Source organism: Podarcis tiliguerta (assembly GCF_965153285.1).
Source record: "Podarcis tiliguerta genome assembly, chromosome: 1".
NCBI lineage: Eukaryota > Metazoa > Chordata > Lepidosauria > Squamata > Lacertidae > Podarcis > Podarcis tiliguerta.
This window is the reverse complement of record NC_139534.1, coordinates 23,761,418-23,783,424: the sequence shown is the minus strand read 5'-3', so window position 1 is coordinate 23,783,424 and position 22,007 is coordinate 23,761,418. Positions and strand designations below refer to the sequence as shown.

Sequence of the window (22,007 nt, the reverse complement as noted above, 5' to 3'; positions counted from 1 at the left end):
TTCTGTAAGAGGAAATTACGTTCAGCAAATATGAGACTTAAAATGACAAGAAAAGAGAATTTCCTTCCTTGTAATTTGCAAACAGAAGGGGAAATATAGGAGGGGAAAGCACATAACAAAGCCAACTGTTAAATTAACGGAAAAGCTGCATCTTGCAAGGTTCCTTAGTGTGGAAAATACCGTATTTTTCGCTCTATAAGACGCACCAGACCACAAGACGCACCTAGTTTTTGGAGGAGGAAAAGAAGAAGAAAAATATTCTGAATCTCAGAAGCCAGAACAGCAAGAGGGATCGCTGCGCATTGAAAGCAGCAATCCCTCTTGCTGTTCTGGCTTCTGGGAAAGCTGCGCAGCCTGCATTCACTCCATAAGACGCACACACATTTCCCCTTACTTTTTAGGAGGGAAAAAGTGAGTCTTATACAGCAAAAAATACGGTATATTTTGAAATTATTGTCTTGGAGCAGACTTATGAACACGCAGTAGTTCCGTCCTACAATAGAGTTAACTCAGGGATCATCAGCAAGTCACCCATGGGCATTAAGGCACATCTGCCCAGGCCGCCTGCCCTCCCAATGATTTATTTATCCCTGTTCCCCATTGGGGCTGCGAATTCTACCCTCGTTAAAGAGATCAAACCCCAGATGAATGTAGATGGTGGGAGGAGTCATGGGCAAGGGGAATTTGCAAGGTGAAATCAGTAGACAAGTTGAGCGCTTCTCTTTCTTTCTGCTGCTCTCCGAAGAGTCTCCTCTCCTTCACTTATTAGCAAACACATGGATGTGGTCATGTGTTGCCAACATAGGGAGGAATTCCATGTGGCAGTCTTCTGATCATTCCATCAGTGCAAGAAATATTTCTCCATCCCATCCCTGCCCCCCAACCAGCATGCAATTCTCCCAACCCCTCTCAGAGCCAATTTTGGGGGCACAAGGGAGGCACAGGGGCTTCCACTGCCAGGACTCATTAGTTGAGCCCAGTGGCGTAGCGTGGGGGGTGCAGGGGGAGCCGGCCGCACCGGGCGCAACATCTGGGGGCGCGCGCTCGCACTTGCAGCTCTCTGCCCCTACCTGGCTCACTCACTCTCTCTCACTGCAGTGCTGGCTGTGCGAATCCGATCCGAGCCGCTGGGTCGCCGCCCACTGTGGAGGGGAGGGTGCCAGGCGTGCGGTGCAGTGTGGAGAGAGAGCGAGGGACTATCTGGGGGAGGGACAGTGCAGCGGGGGGGGGGCGCAAATTACTTGCCTTGCCCCGGGTGCTGACAACCCACACTACGCCACTGGTTGAGCCCCAGCCATTACATCTAGTTCTGCTCTAATAGTAGGTGTAAACAGACTTTCCTATGTACAGAAGCACGCCTGGCATTCACCAAATCCCTGGCATATTTCCCTTTTCTTAAGCAGCAGCAGAAAGCAGAAGATTACAGGGTCCGTAGGGGATTTTTATTGATGTTACATACAAAGCTTTTGTATGTTGACCTCCAAGCTTTGCTGTCGTGATGAAGAAATTATAGTGAGATGGCATCTTAAATGCCAATAATTTAGCATTCTTTCACTTACCTGCCTGCTGTCCCGCTGGGAGGATGAAGAAGAAGAGGCACTTTTATGAGATGGTGTAGAGGTTTTGTGAGCAGGAGATATACCTTTCTCCTCTGAACTCATTGCTGCAGCTAGATACTGGTGATCTCCTTTGACAATTAAGACCACATCAATCTCCTTTCAGTCTTCCATACAGGGAGGGAGCCAAAATATTTTCAGCATTTTTTCTATTTCACAGAGTGTCCATTGCACACAAGGGTAAGAGGAATTCAAAAGGCATCCAAGCCAGACCTTTAACAAGAAGAAAAAGAAGACGAAGAGATTGTATATGCTTACAATTAAATATTTATTTATCATATATATATATAGAGAGAGAGAGAGAGAGAGAGAAAGGTAATGGACCCCTGGACGGTTAAGTCCAGTCAAGGCCACAATGAGGTGCGGCACTCATCTCGCTTTCAAGCCGAGGGAGCCAGCGTTTGTCCACAGACAGCTTTCTGGGTCATGTGGCCAGCATGACTAAACCACTTCTGGTGCAACAGAACACCATGACGTAAACCAGAGCTCACGGAAGCCCCGTTTACCTTCCCACTGCAGTGGTACCTATTTATCTAATTGCACTGCTGTGCTTTCGAACTGCTAGGTTGGCAGGAACTGAGACAGAGCAGCGGAGCTCACCCCATCGCGGGGATTCGAACCACCAACCTTCCAATCGGCAAGCCCAAGATATACTAAGATTCCTAGCTAAATTCAAATATAACATAAAGTGGGCAGAATCCCCCCCAGCAGGATTTTGTTTTGTTTTCATTTATTGAGCGATACACACACACACACATACACATACCTATCTATATATTCTTGCTCAGTAAATGGGGGGGGGGGGCGGAATCTGCCCACTCTATGTTATATCTGAATTTACCTAGGAATCTCTTAGGTCTTATCTACCAAACTACTAAAAAACACTAAAACCCAGTAAAACATGAAGCAAATGGTTTATATGAAAAATAAAGATGCAAATCCACTGAGAAATATCAGAAGCTTGCTAGATTGTTTTTTTCCACGAGGTGCCAATAAAATATTTTCTAAAGGATAAGTTTTGGTGAAAGCAAATGCAATTCTATGGCAGAGGCAATTTCCGTTCTGCTCTGCAAGATTTCCAGCTAGTACTTTCACGAATGGCAGAACACAATTCCTCATTACACGGCATCAGTTCTCTCTTGCCTGGTTTCTCAAGTGCAAATTTACTGTGCAGCAGAAATGGTTCACAATCAGCTTTCCCTACCCATTACACATACCCCTCAGCTGTGTTTAGAAATATATGCAGACATATAGCAAACATCATTTAAATAACATGTAGGAAGCCCAGTATGTATAGTGACCATAGCATTGTCATCTTTTCCACATACAAATGCCACAGATGTGGTTGTTACCATCCAATGTGCCCATATGCCTACATTCATAACGCACTTTGGAACTTACATTGAGCAACAAAACTGTGTTTCGTCCTGGAATAAGAAAGTATGGTCATTTCTGTGGCAATTTACAAAAGGAGGTTAGTCCTAAACACTCTGGCTTTGATCCCAAAATGACATGAAGGGAACGAGGCAGAGGGCCTTCTCGGTGGTGGCACCCGCCCTGTGGAACACCCTCCCTTCAGATGTCAAGGAAATAAACAACTAAATGACTTTTAGAAGACATCTGAAGGCAGCCCTGTTTAGGGAAGTTTTTCATGTTTGATCTTTTATTGTGTTTTTAATATCCTGTTGGAAGCCGCCCAGAATGGCTGGGAAGGCCCAGCCAGATGGGTGGGGTATAAGTAATAAATTCTTCTTCTTCTACTTCTACTTCTTCTTGAAAAGGTATGCCACTTTTTTGACCTGACTAAACTCTTTAAGTAGCAGCCACTGGTGTGCCAAACACCAGAAGAAAAAGGAAAGGAAAGCAGTATTGAGAGTCATTCTCAACCCACATTCCCCCAACACTGGAGCTGTCACACTATCAAAGAAATCTTATGGATTTTAATCAAATCTGCATTGTAGTGCAAATTAACACTTAAGAGGAAAAAACCCATAATTTGCTGAAGGGGGTGGGGAGAAGATACCAGCAAGTGGAATCAAACAGTTCATTTCTTTATTGAAGGAATACGGTATACATGAATCTGCTAAGAACTACAGTGGTACCTCTGGTTACGAACTTTTTTTAAAAAAATCAATTTTATTAATTTCCCCCCAAAAAATCCAATTGATATATCCAATCATAATCCAAGTAAAATAAAAAAACTCCAATAAAAAAGACCAAATTATAATTATTGATTTTTCGGAGCTCCCCATAGTCTAGACCTTTGAAGCATATCTCCACATCTCAGTCCTGCCTCCCATCTCTGCTAACGAACTTAATTCGTTCCGGAGGTCTGTTCTTAAGCTGAAACCGTTCTTATCCTGAGGCGCACTTTCGCTAATGGGGCCTCCTGCTGCGTGCCTGCCCCTGGCGCACGATTTCCGTTCACATCCTGGGGCAAAGTTCGTAACCAGGAGCAGTTACTTCCAGGTTAGTGGAGTTCATAACCCGAAGCGTTCATAACCAGAAGCATTCTTGGCCAGAGGTACCACTGTAGTGGCAATTAGGAGAGGGTAGTTTTAAACCCTTCCTATGAGATGCTTTGGGAAATTAGCATTGATAGCCCAACAGACAATCAGAGTTGGCTGAAAAATAAAGCTCTCCAGATCCCCCCAAACCAGCAACTTTGTTCCTCAGCTCCAAAAGTAGTGGGTTGTGTTGTTGTTTTTCAGGGGCAGGTGTATGTGCAAAAACGACTCCCGAAGGTGGGCAAATTCTCAGAACTCCTGGGTGTTGGGGTAGCCAGCCATTAATGACAAGATGGCTGAGAGCCTCTCCTTTCCTCTCTCTTAAAAATAAAATAAAGTTTGCCACTTTTTCAAGTGGCGGCTAAGCTGCCCTCATCATCTTAAGAGGCATTTCCTTTTAATTTGGTGCAGAATGTTCCATGGGAATTATGGTACATCATGAGATGAGGCTCTTAATCCCAGGGCTGTGGGTTCAAAGGCCACATTGGGCAGAAAATTCCTGCATTGTAGGGGGTTGGACTAGATGACCCTTGTGGTCCCTTCCACGTCTACAATTCTAGGATTCTATGAAACAGAGTGTTGTTTTCCATGATCCAAGCAAACTCCCTACCCTATCGAGTGCCAACTGTACTGTAGTCGCAATGCCCTGCAAGTACATAGGAAAATGCTGCATTGTCTTTACATAAGTCCATAAAAATGTGTGAGATTGCATTCATAATGTATAATTTACCACCTAGCTAGCTAGGGATGATGGGAGTTGTAGTCAACAAAAGCTGGGGACCCAAGTTTGGGAAACCCTGCTCTAAAATAAAATTTGTTATTTCAGGATGCACACGCCCTCTTGTTTTAGCATGAATTTAAAAAATCAATTACAATATTCAAAATAGCTGCACCTTTAAAGGTTTGGCATATCACAACGAAAGAGTGAAATAATAAATTTATGGTAGTTCACTGATCTGCACTCAAGAGCTTATTCAAGAGACAGAAAGGAAAGGCTTTCAGGTATTTATGGCGAACAGAGGACATTAAAAAAAACTTGCCAACTAGACCTTGGGTAAATGGAAATCTAATGGGTTTTTGAAACATCTGAGCTCCCTTCAGTTGATTCATGTGGAAAATTTTATATTTATATTTAGCACTGGTCATGTGGATGTGTGTGTAAGATATATATAGAGAGAGAAAGAAATCTGACTCTTGGGTCTGTGCCCTGCACTTCTTATAAAGTGTGTCATTGCTAGATCCAAGCAAGGTAATAACCAATTGTTTCACAGAAAAACAAGAGAAATAGGTTGCTAGGTTTGACTGGTGAACAACACTGTGTGTGGAAATAACTAAAACAAGGCAGCCCATGCAGTGTGGTGGATAGGGCCACATTCACATCATGAATTAAAAGCACTAAGATAATTCTGAGACCCGTAGTTAGTTAAGGGTTCTGAGGGTTTCTAGGGCACCTCGATTCTCCTCCCAAAGTTACAACCTCCAGAGTTCCCTGTGAAAAATGATTAATTGTAAACCGCTCTGCAGTTCTGTGAGGGGAACAGAAGTCTCCTATCAATTCTCAGCACCCTTAACAAACTACAGTTCCCAGAATTCTTTGGGGGGTAAGCCATGACTGCTTAAAATGGTATCAGAGCACTTCAAATGCATGGTGTGAATGTGGTCTGGGTCTAGCAGACCCAACTTCGTATTCCCATTCAGCCATGAAATTCAATGAGTAATCTTGGGCCAGTCAGGTTCTCTAAGCCTAATCTACCTCACAGGGTTGTTCCGGGGATAAAATATGGGAGGAACCATATATGCCGCCTTGAGCTCCTTGGGAGGAAATCCTGGATGTAAATGTAATAAAAGAAAGCATACTATAAATGCAAGTTTGCTAGGTAGAGCAGAGAATGATAGGTTAAGGGTTATGATTACTCCCTCAGATATACCTATGCCAATGTGTCTCAAGGTACCGTCTTAGACAGTAAGAATAGTGGGGGAGATGAGAGGAACAAAGCTGACATTTGGACTAAAGAGTGTGGCAGATTGTGATGTCAAGGTACATTTAACAGACTCAAAGAATGGTTTGGCCACAAGGCACTTGAAAGTAACGTAGTCCAGTCAGGCTGCTATACTGAGGCATAACTGTACACACACACACACACACACACACACACACACACTGTGCCTCAATTTTTGCCTCATGTTGCTTTTACAGCAGAATTACAAGATGCCAGAAGCCTCATGTAGTTACTCAAACTTTTGATACTACCCTTCATTATCTGCATCCCAGTGTGATTCCCAATGGCATAGCAAACACAGCAAATCGAATACCTTGGTTGCAGCAAAAATAACTAAAACATTACTAAGGCACATCGCTATAAGAGAATTTTCAAAAGCTTGGGTGAAAAGAAAGGTTCTTCCTGATAGCTAAAGGACAGCAACGTTGCTGTCAAGTGAGACCTTTCAGGGGAACTATCACTGGAGAAGAGAAGCTCTCCTTAGCATCGACAGCATTAGCATCCATATGGGAAAGGTAATATGTAGCATTCATAATGTCCCAGTTTTAATCCCTGGCATTTCAGGTAGAGATGGAGAAGGCTCCCATCCGAAACCCTCGCATCAGAGTAGATGGATTATTGAGCTCTATGGATGGCTTCACTCCATATAAGGCATGAAAAGCAAGTGAGTTTTCTATGTTTTATTGGAAAATACCCATCAACTATCCAAAAGAGAAAGTATGTTATTCGAGAAGGCAGATGTTTTGGACTACAATTCCCATCCGCCCTAACTTCAAGAGGGCACCAGACTGGCAAAGGCTGAACCAGAACAAATTCTGTATTATTTAAGACATCCACTAGTTTCACAGGTACAAAATCATTATGAGCAGATTAAATGGTAATGTATTGTTAGCAGTACCCTGGCACCCAAATTACTCAATATACATGCATTTAGGATGGAGGGTAGCAATGAACCTTAGCTATGGTCATATGCTTCCTTTGACGGTAAGCAGCTGTCCAAAGTAAGCGTATAAGACAGGGATGGGGAACCTATGGTCCTCCATGCATTTTTGGATACCAGCACCCATCAACCCCAGGCAGTATGGTTAACAGCAAGAGGTGATGGGTATTTTAGTCTAGCACCATTGAAGGCCACAGGTTCCTCATCCCTGGTATAAGGAAACACTGGTAATAGAATCAATAGTCTTGATCCACACTTGGTCATGCTTAGCATAGATCCAATGAAACCAATGAGAAGTAAGCTAGCCATGACTAGTTAAGCATCGGTTTCAATGGGTCTACTTTAAGCACAACTATGTCTGGCTCTAACACAGTATCGACAGCTTGTTCTATCTTCCATTTTATAAAGTTCCTATATTTCTTGACATGGATGCAAACTGGGCCTTCCACACCCAAAGCCAACACTAACCAACGGCTATCACTGGCTCAGGAAATAAATACGTGTGCTCATGAATTGTATGAACTTTGGGAATATAATTTAAAGCCTAGGAAAGGGGCATAATTTATTAAATTGTTAAATTGTACTAATCTTGAAAACACACTATTTTCTTTGCTGCAGGACAACGCATACAATCAATCAACCAACCACCGTTTCTATAGTATAATGCAGAACTCAGTAATGTGTGCGCTGACCTTTTCTCAAGCAGTAAAATATCAATTTTGTTTTTGTCATGGTCAGAAGCAATTAGGTTGTAAGTTCTGCAAATTCAAAAGTGTGGTTAAAAACAATGCAGCTCAAAAATGCAGCAAAACACATGATATTTAATAACATGCATATGGGAAACAAGCAATTTCTATTTACAAAACAACCCCTAATACAAGATCAACCGCCTCAGCATGTAAAACTAGCTCTAGGGGACAAATTCTGGATTACACTCCATTTTCCAACACAACATGAGAAAACTAAAGACTGCAGCACCTAAAGCAGGGGTAGCCAAGAGGGTGTCCTCCGTATGTTGTTAGATTTAATTTAGCATCTTGTTAGATTTAACAACTAGTACTCCACCCAGTCTATTTTAGCTAAAATCAACACACATTTTCCATTACAGTAATAACAACAGTTAGTATAATATATGGTCTTCCCATAGGAATCTGGTTGGCCACTCTGAGAACCAGATCCTGGACTAGTTGGGAATTTTGCCTGATCCCGCAGGGTGCATCATGTGTTCTTATTATTGTAAAATAGATTTAAAACGGCAAATACAGTAATAATAAGGAAATGACAGAGGACTTCAGAAGTGGGCAAAGGAAGTAGGTGACTGAAAGAAGGGGGCAATGAGCAAAGGGGGGCGCTGTTCAAAAATAATTTAGGGGGTACGTAGATAGGAGAGGCTTTGTGCTACTTACAGAAGAAGTGAGGGAGGCATAGTGTGCAGAACATTCAAGATTTTGATGCCACGGTGCTATTTTCTGTATAACTGCTCACATAAGCTATTTCTATGCCACAGTCAAGAGATGTCATAGTCACCTAGTTAACTGTGGAACATATTTGTAAAGAACAGAAATAAAATATCTCTGCTAATATTTAGATTTAATTAGGCCAGCCTGGCAAAAAAAAAAGGGGGGGGGCTTATAAAAGTCAAGCACAGTGTGAAATTCCAGCAGCCTATCAAATTCTACTGGGAAAGGGAAGCTATGCAAAGTTACAAATATCACCGTGGAAGTCGTGTAAAATACCTATTTTTCTTGCAATTTAATGTACTTTTCCAGGTTGCATCAAGAGTTTATCTTGACACTTCGCAGATAAATGGGTCAAATGCTCCTATCTCATACTTGAGGCTGCCTGTCTGCACATTCCCTACTTCATAAAATATTGCAGTGTGGGACAGATCGTATAGTCCCTGATGAGAATTAGTGGGGTTTTTTTATTTATTTTGCTATAGTAGTAAATTGTATTGTATTGAGTCCACTTTGTGTTCGCTTTCCCCAACTATCCATTCCCCATATATTCTGTAAGAATGATTTTTCTTACGCCTGTTTCAAACTATAGGCATAGTATTTTTATTTTTATTTTCTAGAATCCTGCTAGCTTCAAATTTCTAAAGCTTAAGACTGATTTCATCAATAATGACCTCAAAGAGATGGTGGAGGTCAAACAACAGATAATCATATTCTGGTGACAGGAGGTCAACATGACATCTGCCTTCCCTATTTGTCGTTTGCCTACATGATTGAGCACACTTTTCTACCCCTTTAGAAGCTCTGAAGCATTTATGGTAATTGGGAGCATTCCAGTGCGTTTAAATTGCTGACTTAGATGATCATTTTGAAAGGAGTCTCCATTTCTGGTCCAGTTCTGAATCAGGACCAACTCAAGTAACTCAAGGGGCTTTTCATATTCTTTGTTATGAATCTTGACTCAAGATAGTTTCAGCTACTAATTTTTTTTGTCCTGTTTTTGTTTCCCCCCCTGCAATTGCCTGAGCATTGTCATTCAAAGGAACAGCATCACAGCCGTGCAAACAATAAATACATTTGGCAAGGTCAGGCTAGGGCAGCTGTGCATGGAAAAGGCACGCACACACCAGTGTTCCCCATGCCCCAAAGCATTTTCTACTGAAAAGAAAAGGAAACCCCACACTGCAAACTCTTAGGAAGTGCATCTTGATGCTTCACGTCTGCTGAAGCTGAGAAGCCAGAGTAGCGTTATATAGCAAATCATTCTTATTCAACAAAATAAACGCAATCAGTGATGACATCATCACCTTTACAACAATGAAGAATCCTAATCAACTGGGAACGTATGCCTTGGATGAGCGAAATCATAATTTGCTTTATGGCTTTTCTCATACAGTGTTACTCATAAGCCTGCAATTCCTCCTATGGCTGTCATATTGATGGGTGGTGGGTGGGAATCACTCTAAAACCTTCATTTCCCTGGTGGTTGTAAATTTCTAATTGCTAGCTTCGAACGGCAATGGTCACATATCCCTGCCCGCGCTATTACGCTTTCTTCTTTTTCAGGTTTACCCCAATAATAGCCTTGCAGTCCAAATACATTATGACTCCTCTCAGTGTTCTGTTTAGCCTAGCAGAAATGTCCCTGCAAAGTGTCTCCTTGCACCTGTGCCAGCTTTAAATTTCAGAACAGTGCAGAGCATTCTCAATTACGTCAATCTGTATTCCATACAGAGGCAGCACCGCCGACGACGACGACTCCTCCTCCCCCACATTTTCTCTCTGTTGCCTTCTTTTTTTCATCCTCACGGACACTGTATTTTGCTTCTGTGCAGATTCATCACATATAGTTCAGAAACCAGCTCCCGCCTTCTCAAAATCACAAACTTTTGCGAGTCATGCAAGAATGCCAGAATGAGACCCCGGCATAAAGCAAAGTTCATTAGGGGTATAAATAACCCCAAATGAATGTTGCATGCTAGTGCAAACTAAGTGTTCTCCCGAAGCATAACCTAGCTGTACAATAGTACGTAAACTGAGAGGGATTTAATTTACATCATCTTTCATAGAATAATAGAAATGTAGAGTTGGAAGGGACCCTAAGGATCACTTTGACGTCTTTCATGTAAAACAAAACCAAATGTTCAGAAACGGGCAGAAGTTGCAAAATCCATAATTTTTGGAGCAACCTTACTTACACACACACACACACACACAGAGAGAGAGAGAGAGAGAGAGAGAGAGAGAGAGAGAGTATTATACATATAAGCCTGCCAAAATTTGAAAGGCCTGTTCAAGTTATTTCCACCCCAATCAGAACAAGCAGTCACTAATCTCATCTAGAAATGTTTTTGTCCTTTGGCTAGGTTTCCTGCTGAATAGCTTATACTGGTGTTCTTCAGCTATGACCTGTGCAAAACAGCTTCTGCTGTGCAAAACCTTATATAATAACTAGCCATCATGCAGCTTAACTTGCTTTTCTGACATAGTGGACAAATGTACAGTATATACAGTAGCCGCTCTACTGAATGACATATATCTTGCTCAGAGCCAGTATTTTCAAAGGTGCGTGTGCAGCAGGATATTTCCAGAAAGGTTTGCTCTCTATTGTTTTTGAAATGTTGGTATTGTCACCTTAGATTAACAGAGAGCCTTTCCCTACAGTTCTCAAAAAAACCCCAAAAACTAATTTTAAAAACAGACTGTAGTCAGGACTTGCAAACTCCGACCCTGAACAAAATTTGCAGGGCCCACTTTCAGTTTACAAACATAGATACAATAAAGCCTTCTAGCGCCCCTTTACAACCACTATGGTAATACAAGATTTAGAGCTTTCTCTGTAGATAACATGTTATTTTATTTGCTATTTACCCAGTGCTAGAAACTGAGATATGAAAGCTAGGAGCTAAATGGCACTTTAAACCTGCGTTACGGGTGCAACAACAGAATGATTAGGTGCACTTTTTAAAAAACAAGAATGATAGCTGAAAATGAATGAACTGAAGCTAAAATATTACGTTCGTTTTTCACATGGTCTAGTCCTCATAAGAAGACTTCAAAAAACAAAGCCATGCTTCTTCAACTGCCCGTCCCCTAATATTCTTAAGAGCATGGGTAGGCAAACTAAGGCCTGGGGGCCGGATCAGGCCCAATTCCCTTCTGGATCCAGCCCACGGATGGTCCGGGAATGGCCACGTAGATCGCCAGCGCGCATGTTCTTTCCCTCTCTCTTCCTCTCCTTCACACGGGCAGCGGCCCCTCCTCCCTCCCGGCTTCTCCCTGCCCTGCCTAGAGGAGGAAAGGGGCTGGGCTTTGCTGGTGCCAGCAGCAGCAGCGCTTGAGCGACCGCCATTTTAAGCAGCCCCTCTCCAGAGCCCTTTTGTGCACCACTCATTGTCCCACCACCAGCCCCTGCTGCTCGCAAGACACAGGTAAGCAGCCATCAGGGCTCGTGGTACTCTTGTATCATTTCCCCCCAAAAAATATAGTCTGGCCCCCCACAAGGTCTGAGGGACAGTGGACCAGTCCCCTGCTGAAAAAGTTTGCTGACCCCTGCTTAAGAGGGTACCTTCTGCAGTCTTCAGAGAGTGGCTGGAAGTGGGGAGGCAGAAAAAGTCTGCACACAAGCCCTGGATTCTCCCTGCACCCGCTTCCCTTTATATGAATATATCTCTTTGGCACCACAATTAACACATATTAAAGGTCTATTACAAACTGATGGCAGAGACACCCACCTTGAGCGTCCAGTTCAAAAACCTAAGACTTAATGGTTCTTCAATGATCTGACTCCAAAATTTGTTTTGATTTTAGGCATCACTGTGAGAGTCTTAGATAGATAAAACTTTAACATGCACTACTAAAGAAGCCATCGTAACTAACTGGCTAGTATATTTCAAATTAAAAGCTAATAAAAGTACATTAAACAAGGCAACTAAAACCTAAAAACCCAATGTTGAGTTTAAAAGAAAAGAAAGTTTTCAAGTCCCCAATCCATGCACGTTTTACTTGGGAGGAAGTCCCATTAAACTTGGTTAGGATTTACTTCTGAGTAACAGTGGCAATTTTAATCTGAAATCTTAGGTGCAGTACTGCGCCCAGAGCTCAGAAACTGCTCGCGTTTATGAAATTCCCTGTCGCAAAATGTGCCTAGAGCAATGGGAGTTTTGAACGCTGTATTTGCCAAATATCAAAAAATATACATTTGGAAAAGGTAAGGGTAAAGGAGCCTTGAACGGTTAAGTCCAGGCAAAGGCGACTATGGGGTGTGGCGTTCATCTCACTTTTCAGGCTGAGGGAGCCGCCATTGGTCCACAAACAGCTTTCCAGGTCATGTGGCCAGCATGACTAAACCGCTTCTGGCACAACAGAACACTGTGACTGGTGACAGAGCGCACAGAAATGCCATTTACCTTCCTGCCACAGTGGTATCTGTTTATCTACTTGCACTGGTATGCTTTTGAGCTGCAAGGTTGACAGAAGCTGGGACACAGCAACGGGAGCTCACCACCGCCACGCAGATTCAAACCACCGACGTTCCAATCGGCAAGCCCAATTTTGCTCTGATTATTCCTCTTAAAAGTTATCACGTAAGGACTGTCAGATGTAAACTTCAGAAAACCTTAAACTGAAATAATGAACTTCCTTTTTCTATTTAACCCAGATGTGGATTTCGGAACCACAACACAATCTTTTCCCCTTTTTCTTTCAAAGTGACAACTCAAAGCTTTAGTTATATTCAAATCAGTTTCAGACAATGCCATTATTTTGCCCACAGTATTGGAAGTAGATGGATGAAGAGTTCAGGGCGGCCGATATCTTGAATTAGCGTAAATATAAAACGTTCACATTAACAGAATAGAAAAGAAGTGGGTTACCAATTTGCTAATATGGATATGTGCCCTACTCAGGACACAGAGGTAAAAACTCTTGACTTACCTTAGAAAAGGACTCTCATAGGCTGCATTTACCTCAATGTAAAAACCAGGGAAAGGGCAATCTTTGTACTGGAGGACAATACTTGCCCCAATGTAAAACAGATAAGCACCCTATCCCTAACTTTAGATGTTTTTACACAAACTTGTTAGGTAAGCCCATCTTTAAAACACTGAAACTACGATATAAAAGAGCCTCTGTTTCCAGAGAGGAATCCAATACCTGAACTACTGGTAGAGGAGAATCAGGCACATGCAAGGCCTAGGTCAGATGAAACCAAAGATGAAAGATTCTGTTATTAGATCTGATTCACATTCATGGATGAATGGTGTAATGTTCCATGGAGCCAGGAGGGATTTGTCGTTAATAAATTATCCTGTTATTTAAAACCTGTTTAATAGCTAGAAAAGAAGGATAGTATTCTCAAAACCCATAGTCTGATGGGCACAGCAATAGTCAACTGTTCAAAATCGTACATTCATTTCATTTCATCAATAGCTCCCTAAATCTGGCATGCACCCTGTAAACTAGACATTTTGCAGCAATTGAGGTGCATATAGACTGGTTTGCCCCACCAAGAGCTCCCATGGATTGGCAAGCTGCCAAATCCATTTGGCCATGATGCCCGTGAACTGCAGTCCAATGATAACAGAGGACTAGTAAATATAATCTCTAGTTGCTCAGATGCAACTGCCACAGTTGGTGATGTGTTGAAACCCATTCAGAAGTTGACTTTTCTGGCACCAGGGTGACATATTTTTTGGACTATGCTAACAGAATCATGATTCTTGGGGAGGGGGGAGGATAGGAAAGAACTGCTCCCAGCATTGCATAATCTATAAGCTTTAGAAAAGTAGAATGTGCAGAGAAAAGACCCATATTGTTAAAGGTGCCCCCCCTCCAAGGAAAAAGTATATACAGACTGAATGGGAAATAATGAAATGCTTTTGTAATGCATGGAACCTTGGGGAGGAAAGGGGTTCAGAAATTAAGTGGCCAATTGTTTGCACTGGGCAAAGGCAATAATAATAATAATAATAATAATAATAATAATAATAATAATAAATAAGCTGGGCTCAGGGCGGTTAACAACAATCAAAATAATCCAACATTCTAAAAACCTTTCATTATAAAAATTAATTAAAATCAAATTGATGGCAACCATTAAGCAAGATTCTGTGCAGATTGCCAGAGGAGGGGATCAGGCTGCGCCCTGACCAAAGGCCTGGTGGAACAGCTCTGTCTTACAGGCCCTGCGGAAAGATGTCAGGTCCCGCAGGGCCCTAGTCTCTTGTGACAAGGCAGAGAAGAGGAAGATGCTAAAGCTATTTTCAGAGGATAAAGATAGTGAACAGCCTGTGCTCCAACTATATCATTTCTAGAGGAAAGCTACTGGGAAGCTAGTCTGTTTCTCAATCACTTTTGAGTTTTCTCTGCTGCTACTGTTCACATCACAAAACAATTATAGACTGGTAAAGGGTCTGTAAAATTGAACAGGGTTCTTTTGCCATCCTCTCTCTAATGTTCTGCATCACAATATTGTAAACTAGCAAATATAAGGCTTCTGAGGTGAAGGCAGCTTTTACAAGAAACTTTTGTTTCTGCAAGAAATACTCCTACAAATCGCTTCGCTATATAATGCAAAGCTCTATAAAACTGACTGCTGATCGCTACATAACTTGACTTTTCAACAATGATGAGCACGTATATTTTATTGCAACTGAAAGAAATATTGTTGCTAACATATCTTTCCTTAAACGTTTGTAAAAAAGGGGGGGGGATATATTCCTCTGAATGTCTTTTCATCCGGATGAATAGAGACAGAAGTAAAAACAGCAAGCTGCATTTTGTTTCCCCTGCTCAGAGCTTCTTTTCCGTGTGCTACACTGAGACAAAACAGGTTATGCCCTAGGAAAGCATAAAGAAACATTTTGTCATAGAGCCTCTGGTTAGGAAACACTGCCAAAGCCACAGATATCAAGGTACACAGCTGAACATACTGCAGGGGGCCATGACCTGGTGGCGGGTGGGGGGTACCATGTGGCCAGATATTGTAACCCTCCCCCAACAGAATGTCCTGAATATAAATAGCAGGTTGGGGTCAGACCATCTCATCACTTTAGGCATCGACAATGCTTTTCGTAATGCACCACCTGTGACCTATTCCTCTTCCAGTCTTGCTTTCACTGCTCCAGTCTTCAGACGTACTGTTATAATCTCCAAGACATACGCCTAAAAATGTACACCTTGGACGGCTATCGCATCCACAGCTCAGCAACTCTTACGCAATGAACTGGTCATGCGCTGTCTGTCTTCTTGCATTAATTTATTCGTTTCAAAAGGAAGCACGTTCAAGTGCAAACGCCCTCCATCCATATTTCCAAGCAGCAACATGGCTTGGGCATTAGTTTAGGAAGGAAGTGCAAAGTTATCGGCTGCAACATACAACTAAGCTAGCAATGACTTTGCTTTATTTGAACCTCTTCTCTCTAATTCCATGGATTTAGGGCAATACACCAGAGAGGGAAAGGCTTTACGTTTGTTTTTGCAAATTGGAATGAAAACAAACGAACTGAGACATTTTTCAAATCCACCGTTTTAAGCCACCTTGAGTCCCAAAAGGCATATATGGATAACTGCCCTCCCGCTCACTCCACTGGCCAGCCCCCAAAGAACCCCTCCACAAGACACACTGCTTAGTAGTCTGCAAGCAACCACCCCAGCTTCTCCCTTCTGTTCCACAGCCCCATTCTGCAACCATTCACCTGCCCTGGCTATACCTTCTTCTTCCTGCTGGGTGAGACTCCAGAGGTAAGAGACCCTAGAGAAATTCCACTCTGCCATCAACCTGAGCCTCATCCTGTCTATGCAGCAGGTTAACTTTCTGACTATGCAATGGGCATACAGCGGTACCTCGGGTTAAGTACTTAATTCGTTCCGGAGGTCTGTTCTTAACCTGAAACTGTTCTTAACCTGAAGCACCACTTTAGCTAATGGGGCCTCCTGCTGCCGCCGCACCGCCAGAGCACAATTTCTGTTCTCATCCTGAAGCAAAGCTCTTAACCCAAGGTACTATTTCTGGGTTAGCGGAGTCTGTAACCTGAAGCGTATGTAACCTGAAGCGTATGTAACCCGAGGTACCACTGTATAAACACCTCTTTATACTGCAAGCCTGCAGAACACTATAAATATGTATGCTTCTAGCTGACACCTGCAATACACCATGAGTTCCAATGCCTATAGCAAAGTCCTATGATTCAACCAAAGATAGCTGTACTTGGCTACTACCCAAACTATTCCACTGTATTATTATTTACATCCCATCTTGCATGAAGATAATCCACTCACACAGGCCTTGGGGTGTAGACCTGTGCTTGCATTCAGACAGCCCTCTAAACTAAAGCTCACAAACTCACAAACAACAAGCAGAGAGTAGAAGAGAGAGGCAAATGGAAGGGCTGGATGCAACAGAAATCCCCTGATGCCAACTCCGCCTCTGTATTCACTGAGGACACACCATGACAGGACATAGCAACATCAGCCCTGACTTGGGGCGCTTGTTCACATGCTTGTTTCTCAACATCATACAGCCTAGGACAAGCCAGCAATGCTCTTCATCTTTTTGCACAAGGAAAACAGGTCAGCTTATGCAAAATAAGTATGCAAAATAATGAATGGCCACGAATCTGACATTGGAAATGGAGCTCAGCATTTTATGAAATAGACAAGACAAACTTCAGTTCGTGTTAATTTTTGCTACAATACATCTCTTAGTCTTTAGGGGGCCACAAGACTGTAATTGTCACCAGCTATGTGTGTAAGTGGACCATATGTATAGAATACATGCTACAACTGAGGTCCCCAATGTGGTGCTCATGGGCACCAGGGTGCCCTCAGACACTGGCCTTGGCACCCCTTCCACTTTTTGGAGTAGGGCTTTTTAAAAATTCTTTTTGGTTAGGAAGGGTGTCTGATTTTGGTGATGTTGCCTACTTCTTGTTTGTCATTGTGAGGGTGTGTGTACTTGTTTTGTCCAATTTGTGTGGGGTGTGTGTGTGTAGCTGAGCATCTGGATGTTCTGTAGTGCCCACAACTGTTTCTTAGATTTCCAAATATGCCTCCGCAGGACCCTATGCTACAACACACAACCTGTGTTGTGACTGCAACCTGAAGATGTAGTCAATAATGTAAAGGCTAGCTTTGTTTTGGGGGGAGGGGGCAGGAGGAGGAAGATACGTTTTTGTCTTTATTCTTTCTGAAATGTGGAATAAAATAAATGAAGGAATCCCGTAACAGTGCAACCATGAAGAAGTCTCCTGATTGTGCTCGCTGACATACTTCAGGAAGTAGGGGCAAAGAATTCCGTGGTTGTTAGCTGGCAAGCTACGCACTGCCCTAAACTTAAACTGCTTTGATCAGAACAGCCTGGGATCAGTTGCATTTGGAACCCAAAATTTGCTCCCAGCATTCTAAACAATGACACTGTTGCCGCAGAAAATGGATTAGTCTGTCTATATGACAGATTATAGCTACTGAGATACCATTACTAAAACAGCTGATTCCGTTTCCAGTAGCAGCATAGAAAGGCACGCATGTTTAAAAAGAATCAATAAGGGAAAACAACAGCAGTAGTTAGCAGCAGGTAATAATGGTTCCAATTGTAAGAGGTCAGGAAAAAGGGGCAACAGAGTCACTATGCAAGGCGAAGACTTTAGCGCTCGTCATTCGAAGAAAGCTAACCAGAAAAAGCAAATGTAAGAAAAACTAATGTGGATCTCTTCTATAGCAGCAAGACAGAAACAGCCAGATTACTTATGTATCCTTGTGTGTGTACCCAAATTTATTAGGCATAACATTCCCAAGGAATTCTGAACTGCAAAGCTGGAAAAACTTGGCTAGCTTCAAAATTAACAGGTTCTCGGTGTATTGAACAATTTTGTTTCCTTTGAAGAGATGTTTATAATACTAAATATATTGGAAATCATAGTTTTCTTTATCAAATTCCACCCAAACACAATGGGACTATGCAGATGTAGTGTCAAATCTTGGCTTAGTTTTAGAAAACAAACAGGCATAAGCACTGCTCTGTTTTTCTAGAAAAAGAGGTGCTGGAACTCACCTTGTTGTCTTATAATGGCAATGGTGCCCACCTGAGAGAGGTGCCAGAACTGAGTTCCAGCAAGTTCCGGCTGGAAAATAGCCCTGGGCATAAGCATGCTAAACCATGTGGTAGTAGTGGTACCTTGGTTCTCGAATTTAATCTGTTCCGGGAGTCCGTTCGACTCCCAAAACCGTTCGGCTTCCAAAAAACGTTCGCAAACCAGAACACTTACTTCTGGGTTTGCGGCGTTCGGGAGCCGATTTGTTCAGGAGCCACGCTGTTCGAGTACCAATGTACCACTGTATATGAATGGGGAACCTGTAGCCCTCCAGATGTTGTTGGGATTCCCAGCTCCTATCAGTTAGTGGTCGGACATTATGAGCGCTGTAGTCTGACTATATTTGGAAGGTCACAGGTTCATCATTACTGGTGCAGTGCTATGAGAGAGGAAGAGGAAATGGGCAGACCTACTAATTCTTGCAAAAAGGGTTAAACCACAGAGCCCAGGGCTTGCAGATCAGAAGGTTGGTGGTTCGAATCCCCACGACAGGGTGAGCTCCTGTTGCTCAGTCCCTGCTCCTGCCAACCTAGCAGTTTGAAAGCACCTTGCAAAGGTCACCTGCTTCCTTAGACCCCCCCCCGGCTCCCCATTATGCTTGAAACTGCCTCCAAGAACACCTCTCTTGCTTCTTTCAAATCTGTTCTCAAAGCCCACTTTTTCCGGGAAGGCTTTAGCCCAGCCCCTATGTTCCCATGTCCTACTGGAATCTAAGCCTAAGTACTGAAATAATTGCCTAGTCCTATTCCTCCCTCCTTGGGACGCGGGTGGCGCTGTGGGTTAAACCATAGAGCCTAGGACTTGCCGATCAGAAGGTTGGCAGTTCGAATCCCCGTAATGGGGTGAGGCTCCCGTTGCTTGGTCCCTGCTCCTGCAACCTAGCAGTTCAAAAGCACACCAAAGTGCAAGTAGATAAATAGGTACTGCTCCAACGGGAAGGTAAACGGCGTTTCCGTGCGCTGCTCTGGTTCGTCAGAAGCAGCTTAGTCATGCTGGCCACATGACCTGGAAGCTGTACGCCGGCTCCCTCGGCCAATAAAGCGAGATGAGTGCCACAACCCCAGAGTCGGCCATGACTGGACCTAATGGTCAGGGGTCCCTTTACCTTTACTAATTCTTGCAGCATTAAGCCACTGCTTAGCATTACATCTGAAAAGCCCCAATGAGAGCAATCCAAGACCATTGCAATCAGTGGGAGCTCTGACACTGACTTCAATAGGAGATGGATTCCATTCCAATTACCAGTAGTTGCTTTCCTCTAAATTATTATGGACAAGGCCAAATGAACACTGAAATTACTCATGAACATCTGCTCCTGCAGATAAAAGAGGCCCATAGCATCAGCCTATAAATTTATGTGATTCCCTCAAGACAAGTGTCTCTCCTTGGACTTTATTTTTATAAATCTATGGCTGAGTCAGAAATTAGTCATCAGAGATTATGGCTTCAACTGTCAATAAAAATTGCATGAAATACTCAAAAGGGTTTCAAAAACAACTTTGCACTGGGCTTCTCAATGCCGTTTTCAGCTGTGTCCTTACCTTGTTAACCGTTTCCTGCCATATGAACATTGGTTCAAAACCCATTAACACACAGCTCCATTATTATCTACATGTCTATACATAGCTATAAGACGAGAGATGGCCTGTGCAGAAAAGTCTGATATAATCCTACTATAAGTACAATCCTACTTTAAAACTGCTGGGTCATATATGGTCTTCCAACATCATGATATATCACCAGCTAAACATCGTGATATACCAATATATCACAATGTTTGAAACAAGGGTGGGACTATGTAGAAGCAAACAGTAGGGCTGGGCAATATCTGGTTTTCAACCAGATAAACCAGATAAACATTGCAATATACTGATATTTCACAATGTCTGAAATAAGGATGGAGCTACGTAAAGGCATTGATTGGCTTCACAGTTTTCCCCATGTTGTGATTTTTGCATAGCACACACACACAAACATCATGATTCACAATATATTGCCAGGTCAAAAATTATGAAACCAATATCGTGATAGGGACTTGAAACCGGTTTTGGATTATATATATCGCCTAGCCCTAGCACACATCATGATTTGCGATATATTGCCATGAAGCTGATATCAAAATACGGATTTCAAACTTGTTTTGGACGCTGTATCGATATATCACCCAGCCCTAAAAGCCACAGAAGTTGAGTACAAGCGTTTGAATAAAACTTTGAAATATACAGCATAAGAAGAGCGCTGCTGGATGAGGCCCATGGCCCATCTAGTCCAGCATCCTGTTCTCTCAGTGGCCAAAGAGATGTTCTTGGGAAGCCCAGAAGAAGGTCCCAAGCTCAAGACCCCTCTACCCTCCACCTGTCTCCAGCAACTCGTGAATATATTTTTTAACAACGAACTTTTAAAAGTTGTGCATTCAACATGCATTATTTCATCAATTCCTAGGGCCATTCTATACATTAATTACATTTTTTCTGGGTACAAACTTTTTCCAGGCAGGGAAGCAAGTGTGCACAATAATGTCTGACAGGCAGTGCTAATGTTCTTCCTGACATTTATATGCTGCCCTTATAGCAAGCAGTGCAAAGAGTTAAAGACTGCTGCTGCTGCTGCTGCTGTTGTAGTAGTAGTTCAGCTGTTACAAAACCCAATACAAATATAGGATTATCAGGACGGAGAGACACTGATTCAGGATAGAATTGAGTCATTGCGTTATTTTGGCTTCATAAGGGGGAGTAAAATAACCATTTTGCAAATGCATTGCTAAGTATAGCAGTGAGTGAAGAGCTGACAGGATCTTTTAAGCACATAGTTATGGAGAAGAAATAACTAACTGAACAAAAAAGTAAGTGGCTTTCCCAGACAGCACTGGCCTTTCGGCAGTGCAGCCTAGCAATGAAGTGTTTAAACAAAAAGGGAATTGATGGAATGAACACACTGTAGAAAAGGACCAGGAACACCCGTTAGCTGCTTGCCCTGCTTGTTTGTTCCAAAGACTTGCATCCATCCTATTTCATGAAATTTAATCCCTGTCTCCCACAAAATAAAATCTGGCTATATTTTTAAGAACGTTAAGAAGATCCTACTTGATCAGGCCAATGGCCCATCTAGTCCAGCATTCTGTTCTCACAGTGGCCAACCAGATGCCTGTGGGGTACCTGCAACCATAAACCATCAAGAGTCCTAACTGGGTGCGTCTAACACAGGGATCGGCAACCCAAGGCCCAGGGTCGTTTAATCGGCCCATGAAATCCCCAACGCCTGCTCAGTTGGCTCCCGTGCGCAGAGCAGTGGGGACCGCCTTTCGCAATGCTGGATGGCTTCCCATTGGCTGCAGGAAGCTCGTGCAGCCAATGGGAAGCTGCGCACGCCTCCTCTGGGCCGGAAGGAGTGCTGGAA

At 42.8% G+C, this 22,007-nt stretch overlaps 1 protein-coding gene across 20 annotated transcripts in view; it reads right to left on the bottom strand.

Moving 5' to 3' along the window:
• Positions 1-22,007, bottom strand: part of OSBPL6 (oxysterol binding protein like 6) — a 101,859-nt gene that overhangs the window by 49,552 nt on the left and 30,300 nt on the right. For all 20 annotated transcript variants that reach the window (XM_083407241.1, XM_083407238.1, XM_083407233.1 and 17 more), the window contains one exon: positions 1,560-1,829. In XM_083407241.1, the coding sequence (XP_083263367.1) occupies positions 1,560-1,661 (102 nt within the window). In that variant the 5' untranslated portion in view covers positions 1,662-1,829. The remainder of the gene's footprint in view (positions 1-1,559; positions 1,830-22,007) is intronic.